This window comes from Myotis brandtii, unplaced genomic scaffold (genome assembly GCF_000412655.1).
Source record: "Myotis brandtii unplaced genomic scaffold, ASM41265v1 scaffold339, whole genome shotgun sequence".
Lineage (NCBI taxonomy): Eukaryota > Metazoa > Chordata > Mammalia > Chiroptera > Vespertilionidae > Myotis > Myotis brandtii.
This window is the reverse complement of record NW_005363061.1, coordinates 11838-22898: the sequence shown is the minus strand read 5'-3', so window position 1 is coordinate 22898 and position 11061 is coordinate 11838. Positions and strand designations below refer to the sequence as shown.

The 11061-nt window shown below is 48.7% G+C and overlaps 1 protein-coding gene across 1 annotated transcript in view; it reads left to right on the top strand.

Moving 5' to 3' along the window:
• The first annotated feature begins 3834 nt into the window (after positions 1-3834).
• The window catches only part of LOC102241865 (chromosome unknown open reading frame, human C22orf46), a 10709-nt gene continuing 3482 nt past the window's right edge, over positions 3835-11061 (top strand). Inside the window, 4 exon segments of the mRNA XM_014543820.1 lie at positions 3835-4050; positions 5966-6884; positions 7965-9230; positions 9771-9925. Of these exon segments, the coding sequence (XP_014399306.1) occupies positions 3835-4050; positions 5966-6884; positions 7965-9230; positions 9771-9925 (2556 nt within the window).

The window sequence follows — 11061 nt, the reverse complement described above, 5'->3', positions numbered from 1 at the left end:
GCACGCACTCACCATCGCTGCGGTTCCGCGGGCTCGCCTCCCCTCAAGACGCGCCGCCGACGGACGTCAGAGAAGGAGCGCTCAATCCACCGCAAAGTCTCACGGAAGTAGTGGAAATGGCCGCGCGTGCGGCCGGAAGCGGAAGTGATGTCACTGAAAGTGGGCGGGCCTCGCCCGCTCAAGAGCCAGCGGGCAGGGGTGCGTGGAATGGCTTCACTCAGTCCTGGGCTTGGGGCCTCATTTTGCTGTTTTTTGTTTGTTTGTTTGTTGTTGTTGTTTTTACCACCATTCTACATTACAGGCAAAGACAAGTTAAACCTTAAAAAAAAATACACCAAAACAAAGAGTTTCAATGGTGACATTATTCCATTGCCGGCTTATGTTTCAGCACATTCTTGTATTTAAAATCATCTTTTTGACTCATCACCGGAGAGGGAAAGGTATGGGGATAATGATAAGTAATCCTAAATGTTTTTCTTCATGTTCAGCTATCCGGGTTAAGATTTCTGAAAGGGCGTGGGATCCACCAGAAATGGAATCAATTGAGTAGGGAATTCAGGAAGGAGCAGGCTTGGGGGTGGGGTTGAGTTTCTGTCAGGTTGAGTTTGGAGATGTCCTAGGACAGCCATGTTCTTCTGCCCAGCATACTGTTCTTTTCTCTATGCTTCTCCGACTCTCCGTTATTTAAGGCTAGACTCACGCCTCCCCACTTCCGGTAGGTCCTGTCTGATGCTTATGGCCCTTACTCATCTTTCTCCAACATGATGTCAGGCATATCTTAGGACCATTAAGGACTCATTTCAGTAATTCCTTTGGAAACCTAGAAGTAGAGGACTGGCAGGACCCTTAGGAATCATACAGCCCAGCCCCTTCATTTTACAGACACTGAGGCCCAGAGAGGGGAAGCTGCTTACCCACCATCACAGAGTGAGGCAGTGGCAGAGCCAGACTGGACCTTGGCATTTTGGGCTCTTAGCCTGGGTTAGTTTCACCAAATCTAATTGCCCTGCTTGAGATGAACTGTGGCCTTGGACAACAGATGGGTTTGAACTGGCTCCAGGACTGAGCATTTATTACATGAAAAATCCCTCCAGCAAACTTCACCTCACGCAAATCATATATGACTGTCAAAGGACAAAATTTGTCTCCAAATTAAGAAATGTCTATTGATGGCTCCTCTTTAAGTGCAGGACCTGTGATGCAGACTCTGCTCTTCACCTCTCTTGGATCCTGTTTCCTGTTATCATATTAATTGGACCTACCCCCCACCACTGCTGGGGGAATGAAACCTTGTTATTCCAGTTTAATAGATGTGTTCTTATCATTTGCTTTTTTATGTCTTTTATAACAATTCCTGCTTGTTATTTGGCCTACCTGGCATCTTGGGCCATCATATTCCAGATCTGATAGGGACTTGATGTTTTCATGACCAAGAGTAACGAGACCGTATATTTTACCTAATTAATCAGTTTCCCAACTATATAATTACTCAATTTCCATGTTCTCTCAGAACTAGCCCACCCTTTTGTATCTTGCTGTTTCCCTCACTAGTAAGTTAATAAATATTGACATATGATCAGGATCAACTTGCCTTAGGAATTTGTCTTTTACCACACTTCTGTCCTTAAAAACCTAAATCCTTGCCATGGCTTATTAGACCCCTTAGTACTCTGCCTCATCTGCATGTTATAGCCCATTCACCTTCATTTTTTTTCTTTTATTTTTTAAAAATATATTTTTATTGATTTCAGAGTGGAAAGGAGAGGGAGAGAGAGAGATAGAAACATCAATGGCAGAGAATCATTAACCAGTTGCCTCCTGCAATGCCCCACACTGGGTATTGAGCCAGCAATCTGGGCATATGCCCCGACCGGAAATTGAACAGTGACACCCAGGTTCCTAGGTTGATGCTCAACCACTGAGCCATGCCGCTGGGCCTCACCTTCGTTTCTACCCTGAGCACACCCAATACCTCCAACCCCTTTCATCACCCTCTGTTGGGAGTGATGTGCTCCACAGTTCTGAGTAGCTAAGTCCTATTCATCATCTCTTTAGTGAAGCCTTCCTGATCACCCAGACCAGGTAATTTCCCCTATTAGGCGCACCCACAAGCCCCTGTACTTGCCATTTGTACCACTCATTGACCTTGTCTTTATTGTGTTCACTGTTCCAACCACGCAGAGCTCTATGAGAGCAGGATTTGTAGCTGCTTTGGACGCTGCGGCTATCTATCTTCTGGCACTACGCCTAGCCCAAAGGGAATGCTTGTTTCACTTAGGGACCTCTGGTAGCAAGCAAGCAAAAGGAATTTGGGAAAATATTCTGTGGTGCAGCCCAGAGGTTCAAGGGGAGCTGATTGTGAGAATAGGACCATCCTACAGTCTCACTCCACAGGCAATGTCCTCCAGCCAGAGACCACCAAGAACACACCTATAGCGGTATTACTCATTGCAACAAGGGAGAATGCACACCATGAAGAACGGTGGGACTTTTCAATAAGAGGGTGTTAGAAAAGACGTAATATAGGATTTGGGCTTGTGTTTGGTGATTTTAGGGGGTATTCAAGGAAGTGGCATTTGCTCTAGATTAGACAATGTCAGGAAGTAATCCTGTGGTGGGGCATTATGATAAATTTTATCTACAAGGTGGAAGAAATGAACTGAGGCTAAAGCTGTAATTGAGAAAGTCACTCACTCATATTAGCCAGGATAAGAGGATGTTTGGTTATTTTTGCAGTTTCAACAATGCTCATGTTTTTGTCTACTAGTGTGTTCAGACATGATTAAAGAGTGGTCTTTTTTTGGTCTTGATTCTCACAGTTAGAGTGGCTTTGTCTAATATTGATGTTCTATGAAATTAGCAGTAAAACACCAAGGCCCAACTATGAGTACGAGGCTAGCTCCTAGCAACATCAAGGCCTAACTGGTAGAGCTGGGTCAGCTCCTCGCTGCCATGAGCTGCTTTTCTTTTTATCATCAGCTTCCTATACCTACTTTGAATCTTTGTTCTTGATGTTTAGAGCCCTGGAGGAAAGAGCCCATTTGGCCAAAGTTAGGTCACTCCTCCACTCCTTGGCTGTCTTAGGTCTGTGAGAGAGTGCCAGTATAAACTGGGGTGACATTCAGCCAGGATACATTGAGTGGCATATTTAGTTTGTAAAATAGAGAAATACTTCCCAAATGGTTGGTTAAATCGATGATTCCACTCTCCCAAGACCCCACAGGCCACTTACAACCCAGGTATTAAAGGGTTAAGGCCTGGCCCATTTTGATTGGCTGATATCCCTGTCTGCTCTGTTACTTAATAATTTGAATATAATCTTTAGGTGAAAGACAGTAGCATTTATTCAGGGTAGCATCTCCCATCAACACTGATCCTGAGATGGGAAAAGTAATTTGGGGTGGTGAAACAAGAGTATATATGTTTAATACAGTGTTCATTAAGTGTTTGATATTGGATAGACATGGACAAATGTATAAAAGTATCTAATAGGAAGACAGAAATAAGCAGACTACAGGTTACATCACCCATCATCCATGGGGGAACTTATCTCTTCCTTCAAAGGACAAATTCTTCTTCCTCTTAATTCCTGTGGGCAGTCCCCCCGCGCTGCCCTTACCTGCACTGAACTCAGTCATGTTAGGTAGCTCGTGTGCCGGGCTCAGCAGCTGGAGCTGAGGCTGGGGCTGAACTGGAGCATCAGGCTCCTTTGTGAGGTGTCCTCAGTGACAGAGGTGCTGTGAGGCAGGGGTACCCCACCCCAACCTGGCTGGGATAGCCACACCAGTCCTGCCCTTCAACTCCCTGATGCCACCTGCCTGACCTAAGCTTTTCATGCTGTTGCCACTGCTGGGCGCCTGTGCGGTGGTGGGGCCATTCCAGGGCCCTGAGTGAGAGCCAGTGAGGGGCCTGCTCTCTGGGGATCAGAGCTGCAGGGACCCTCGGGGATGCGGCAACCTGCTTGCCCTCTGCCTCTTTGTGATCTAGCAGGTCCGGCACCATTGGCACCAGATCATCAGGACACCCCCCAGCATGAGGAATGTCATCAAGGTGAGGGGTCCCACGTACCTCCTTCCCTCAGTCATTTGTCACCAAAACCCTGTCCTATGGCTTGTGTACAGAATCATACTGGGGAACTCAGACTGGTCAGGGAGCACGTCCTCCTGCCCCAAGCCCAGTGGTCATCCTGGGCTCCTCTCTTCCTCCCTCCACATACCCAATCCATCTACAGGTCCCACGGCTCTGCTTGCATCCCGCATCTCCAGTCGGAGCACTCCTCAGAACCGCACCACACCTTCCTGGTCAAAGTTCCCTTGTGTCTCACCTGGACTTTCCCACCACTTCTCTCACTCAGCCACCGTCAGGGCTCCACGCAGCCAACAGAGCAGAATGACCTTCTTTCTCTTTCTTTTAAAAATTTAATCTAAGGAAAATGTACACACACAGACTCTAAGTGTATATAGGTCAAGGAATGTTCACAAACTGAACACATGCATGTGCAGCACCCAGGTTAAGAAACGGACCATTACCAACAGCCCAGAAGCTTGCAGTCACAAGTCTGCTGATTTCTAATAGCACAGACTGTTGTGGAATCATACAATAAGTTTTCTTTTTGCACCCAGTTTATGCCTAACATTGTGCTTAGGAGCCAGAACACACTTTTAAAAACAGATCGTAGCACTTTGCCACTCAAAACCCAGTAATGGCTTTTTAAAAAAAAAAAAAAATATATATATTTTTTATTGATTTTAGAGAGGAAGAGAGATAGATAGAAACATCAATGATGAGAGAGAATCACTGATCTGCTAGGTCAAGGAATGTTCACAAACTGAACACATGCATGTGCAGCACCCAGGTTAAGAAACGGACCATTACCAACAGCCCAGAAGCTTGCAGTCACAAGTCTGCTGATTTCTAATAGCACAGACTGTTGTGGAATCATACAATAAGTTTTCTTTTTGCACCCAGTTTATGCCTAACATTGTGCTTAGGAGCCAGAACACACTTTTAAAAACAGATCGTAGCACTTTGCCACTCAAAACCCAGTAATGGCTTTTTAAAAAAAAAAAAAAATATATATATTTTTTATTGATTTTAGAGAGGAAGAGAGATAGATAGAAACATCAATGATGAGAGAGAATCACTGATCAGCTGCCTCCTGCACGCCCCCTACTGGGGATCGAGCCCGCAACCCAGGCATGTGCCCTTGGCCGGAATTGAACCTGGGACCCTTCAGTCCACAGGCCGATGCTCTAACCACTGAGCAAAAACAGCTAGGGCCCCAGTAATGACTCTTAAGGACACACTCCCCATCAAACTCAGGATAAAATCCAAACTCCTCACCCTAACTCCAAGGACAGCATGATCTGTCCCTCCATTTCTCTCTGACACCATCTCCCGGCATTTCCCTCGTTACCCATTCCATTCTGGCCTCAGGGCTTCCTTGCTGTTCTTGTGCACGTGACCTGGTTCTGTCTTCAGGGCCTTTGCACTAGTATCTCCTGTGCCTACAATGCTCTCTCTTCAGATGTTACTTGGTTTGCTTCTCACTTCCCTTAGGTCTCTAGTCAAATGCCACCACCTCTGAGAGATCTTCTGTGACTGTCCGTCTAATGGAGCTAGCCCTACTCCCTTAATGCTTTTGTTTCCATCAGAACACTTTTCCATAGCTAACATTATGCTGTATACTTGGCTATTGTCTCTCCATGTCTAGAAGATAGCTCCCAGCAGAGACTTTATTTTGTTCATGCTGGTACCCCCACCATCTATTCTAGAATACTGTGTGGCCTGGAGTAAATGTTTTATCTTTTATGAATGAATGACTACTGTTTGCCCTAAGGGAAATGACTCCCCCTTTCCTGAGCGCCAGCATCTTCGTCGGGATAAAGGGGATTGCAATTCTGATCTGTGAGGATTAGACGAGAGAATGTGTGCACGCATTTTGCTTCTCTGTTCTCACCTGCAGGTACCACCACAGAAGTGGACAGTGCCCTCCATGAGACATGACACTTGTTTGGACCCGACGCCTAAATTATTCTTCAGTTCTGGCAGGTTCAGGGCCCTGGATGCTCATGTTCAACAATGGGCACAAAAGAAGAGATGGGAATACTGGAGGAGCCTCCGGGCATCAGGGGCTCAATACCTGCTCTCTTGGCAGCACCCATGTCAGTGTCCACGTTGGGATTCCCATACCCCTTCTGAGACCAACTTTTGTACCACCTGCTTTTCAAGCACCTGCATGCTCCCTCAGGACAGTTCTTGGGGTATATGGCAGGTACCCTGGTGTCTCAGTGATGAGCACCCTCACCTGACCCACAAGCCACTGCTCCCTGACCCGGACATGTATCATCAAAGGATGGAGCAACCGCCGGTCCACTCCCAGGTAGAGTTATTGCCATTGGAGCCTATTGTCAGCATGGGGTCCCATTCCACCACCAGGACTTTAACCACTGCTCTCCCTTCATCTCAGAGGCTGCAGTTCTGCTCTGGAGAATTCCTGCCTTTTCCTTTCAACCATCAAGTGGGACTACCCACCTGGAAGTCCTGGGACTGTCCACAAGAGGCCTGGACACCAGGGAGTGAAAACCCAATACTAAGCAGAGAGGATATTGGAGAGACCCAGGCTCCAGAGTGGGCAAAACAGAGAGAGAGCAGCCAGGAGGATGCCGCGGAGATGAAGGCATCTGGAAGGCAACTCCCAATAAACTTTGGGATGAAGAACAATGCAGAGACTAAGGTCCTGGAGTGGACAAGCCAGAGACTAGCGATGAGTAAAACTGGTGGAGAGAACCTGACGGCAGGGTGGGAGAACTGGGACCACATGGGAGTTGAGAATAGAGCCCAAACTCAGGAGCCAGGGAAGAGAAACCAGAGGGAGGCTAGAGGTGAGATTCTTCCTGAAAGCCAGGCACATAAAGCAGAGAACCAGGAAGAGTCAAGATATAAAATTAATGCAGAGACCCAGACCCAAGGACCGGGGAACCAGGGCCAGACTGGAAGTGAGAATGGTGAGGAGTTCCAGGTGCCACAGAGGGGAAAACAAGACCAGATTAGAGGTGATACTGGTACAGAAATTCAGGCAGAAGAGAGGAGAAACAAGGACCAGGTTGGAGTTAAGAATGTTGTGCAAACCCAAATATATGGGAGGGAGAACCTGGGAGAAGTAAAACAAGAAAATGGTGTAGCGCTCCAGGCACTGGGGTGGGGAGAACAGGAGTGTGTTGAAAGTGAGAGTGTTACAGAAATCCAGACACCAGGGTGGGAAAAGCAGGATCAGGGCAAAAGTGAGAAAGCTGGGGGAGAGATCCAGAAACAACTAAGACATGAACTGCAAGTGGGGTGGAGTGAGCAAGCCCTGAGAAGAAGCAAGGATGCTGGGGAAACCCAGACATCTAAAAAGAAGAACCTCAGGGAGATAAGAGGGGAGGATTGGGTTGTGATCCAGATAGCATTGTGGGAAAACCAGAAACCAGTGGCAAGTGAAGTTGACAGAGAATTTGAGATACCATATTGGGGGAATCAGGGCCAGATTGGAGCTGAACGTAGAATAGAAATGCAGGCACCAAAGAAGGGAGACCAGAGAAAGGACAGAGAGGAGGATGGCATACATACCCTGGCACCTGAGGTAGAGAACCAGGGACAGATAAGAGATGAAACTCATGTAGACACCCATCCACCAGACAGGAGGAACCAAGAGCAATTTGGAGATGAGACTAGTATAGACATTCAGTTGCCAGAGATGGAAAACATGAGAAGGGTTAAAGGTGAAGATAATAAAAAGACCCAGGAACTTGGGGAAGAAAACCAAGGTCAGTTATGCAATGAAATTAATGGAAAATTTTACACACCAAAATGGAAGAATCAGGAACACATTAAAAGCAAGGATGCTGCAAAAACCCAGGCATCTGATGCACAGAACTGGGGAGAATTAACAAATAATATTGATGGAGAAACTCATTCAGCAGAATGGACGAAAGAGGAGCAAGCTGGAGGTGAGAATGGCACAGAAATTCAAACCCTAGAGAAGAGAAACCAAAGAGAACCTGGAGGTGTAGAGACCCAGACACCTGAAAGAGAGAACTTGGAACAGTTAGATCAGGACATTGGAGAGAACCAGTCACCAGGGAAGAGGAACTGGGAGCAGAGTGGAGGAATGAATGATGCAAAAAGTCAGACATTGGAGAAGAGAAACCAGAGAGAGGTTGGAAGCAAAGATGGTAGAAAGATCCAGAGACTTAGAGGCATGAACCTGAGGCGGTTAAAACGTAAAGTTAATGGAAAGACCTGCGCATCAGAGTGGGAGCACCAGGAGCAGATTGGAGAGGAGAATGGTGCAGAAATGCAAATACAAGGAAAAAGAAACCCAAGAGAGACCACAGGTGGTGATGGCAGAGAGACCCAGACACAGTTAAGAAGTCATATTGATGGGAAGATCCAGATACAAGGGGAAGAGAACCAGAAAAGGGGTAGAGATGAGGATGCTGCAGACATCTGGGATGGAAGGAGCCAGAGAAAGTACAGAGCTGAGGACGCTGGAGAACCTGGAGTTCCAAGGGGAGGAATCAAGGACCAGGTCAGAGAACGGGATGCTGCTAAAGGCAATCCCCGAGTTGACTGTTCTGGGGATGAGGGGCTCCTCATCCTCACTGGCTCTGGGTACGGGGCCCTGGACCAGGAACAAGTAGTGGCCTCTGTTACCTGTCCTGAGATGAAGCCTCTAGCACACCAGGCTGAACTCTTCTTGCTCTCCAGTGGGGAGGGAAAGCATTTGGCCAGCCAGAACATGGCCCCTGCCAGAGTGGGCATCAGTCCAGCCTTCCTGCAGGCCCCGTCCAAACCCCCGAGAAGCCGACAAAGGGACAAAAGAGTGGATGCAAGTCTGGCTTGGCAGCTCCAGAACCCACAGTCTCTGGCTGTTTCCCTGAACTTGCTTTCTTCCTACCCCTCTGACTCATGTGGCCAAGCCCCCCAAGATGCCATAGCTCTGGTGGGTGTTCCTATTGCCCTCACTGTCCTGCCCAAGTGGCCAGTCCTCAGGAAGAGCCAGCAACTACTCCTGGAGGCCCTCATGCTGCGGAGGATTGAACACCTGAAGTGGGGCCTCCCCCAGCGGATCCTGGAGTCCCATTTGCTCTTTAACTCGTTAGATCCCTGCCTACTGCCCTTTCCGGGGGTGCAGCTCCCTGGATTACACACAGCCTGTGAGCTCCAACAGCAGCAGGAAAGGCTTTGTGAGGCTCAGGGCTCCAGGCCAGGCCTTACGTCCCCTGAGAAGTCCCAGAGGGTTCAACCCCCAGCAAGAAAAAGCTCAAACCTTTCCTCACAGGCCAGCGCTCTGGAGAAGTGTGGGCCACAGGGATCAGAGCCCGAGGGCACTTCCATCCATCTCCCCAACCCTTTGACAGTCAGGCCACCAGGGGGCTCTATAGAAAGACAGGCTGTCCAGGAGGAGGCTCCTCCTAGCGCCGAGCTTCCTGCTCCCAGGAACCCTAGGCCCGCAGCAGAGTCTAGGAACTGGACCGGCCAGGAAAGTGTTGGAGATCCTTCCAGTGAGAAAATGGTCAGGCCAGGAGTCTCCCAGATGTCAGCGAGGGCTCCCAGCAGAGTGGGAACCTCATACCCCAGGGCAGGCCATGAGCACCGACAGGAGGAGAGCGAGTCCCAGGAGGCCTCTGAGCACCCCAGTCTCCAATGTCAGCAGCCCCCACAGCAGAGCAGAGAAAGCCTGGAGGGCAGAGGGGCTGAGCTGCAGTCTTCCCCCTGCTCCAAAGACACCTCCAGCTTCAAGGGGAGTCTCCGCTCTGCCACAAGGAGCCTGAGCGTAAACTGTCTCAACGAGACATCCTGGGCCCCACAGCTGGCCAAGCCCCAGCACTCAGCCCCCAACCTGAACCTGAGGGGTTCTGATCCTCCCCTGCTCCCCAAAGTGGGTGACCCACATGGAAGGGAGAACAGCATCGGGGTCCACACTTCTTCAAAGAGGGACCTTCAGCCACCAGGTCACTGCTGTGCTGGTGCCGCTCTTCCCAAGACAGAAAGCCTCCAGGGTCAAGGGGAACCTGAAAACGCAACTGGGGCCCCACGGAATCCACCAGCCTCCAAAAAGCTTGACCTTTTAAAGCATTTGAGGTGTTTTCTGCTCCGGCATCGCTTTAGAAAATAGGCTGCAGGCCCAGAGTCCTCAGAACACATTGGAGAAGGCATGAGAGTAGCCTGTTTGCCCCCAAAGCCTCCAATAAAATTGATTACTTGGAACCAGTAGGGTGCTGATTTTGTTGGCACCTGTTTTCTAAGTGCCCCCTTTTGGGGTTTGGGATACTTTGTGGGTGGGGTAGAAGCCACTTTTACTCTATGGTTTTGAAGGTTTGGGGAATGTGGGTCAGCCCAGCGTCATCTCCCAGCAGTTCCCCTCCCCAGCTCCTCACAGTAGGGTTACTGAGGTTTCTACCATGGTTCTGTCCTGCCCTATTCCACGCTAATTATGATCGAGATGAAATGCTCAGACGGCCTCAGCTGCTTGCGGGGAGGGTTAGTGCTCTGCAGTGGGAAGCATTATTCACGTCCTTTTGGTCACAGGAAGGGGGCTGATCACCGGGCATCTCCCGGCTGGGATTCTGCTGCCCATGAACAGACTCCACAGAAAAACCATCCCCACCTCTCCAATTCTCAAGCACTGCCAACCATAATTACTTGTTGCTTTGCCTGGCCCACCTGTGGGACATCCTGGAGCTAATTATTTGTTTTAATCAAGAGTAAAACTTCTGAGCCAAAGGTTCGGGCTGATTCAGTTTCTAGTGAGAGCTTTCTTCCTGGCTAGAAAATGGTCACCTTCACACTATGTTCTCACATATCCTCACACGCACTTTCCTTGGTGCATGTACATGGAGAAGTTGAGAGATCTGTTTCTCTTCCTCTTCTTCTTCTTCTTCTTCTTTTTGTGTGTGTGATATCTACACTAATAAAAGAGAAACATGCAAATTGGTGTCACACCGCTACCCTTCCCATTGGCTAATCAGGGCGATATGCAAATTAACTGCCAGCCAAGATGGCGGCCAGCAGCCA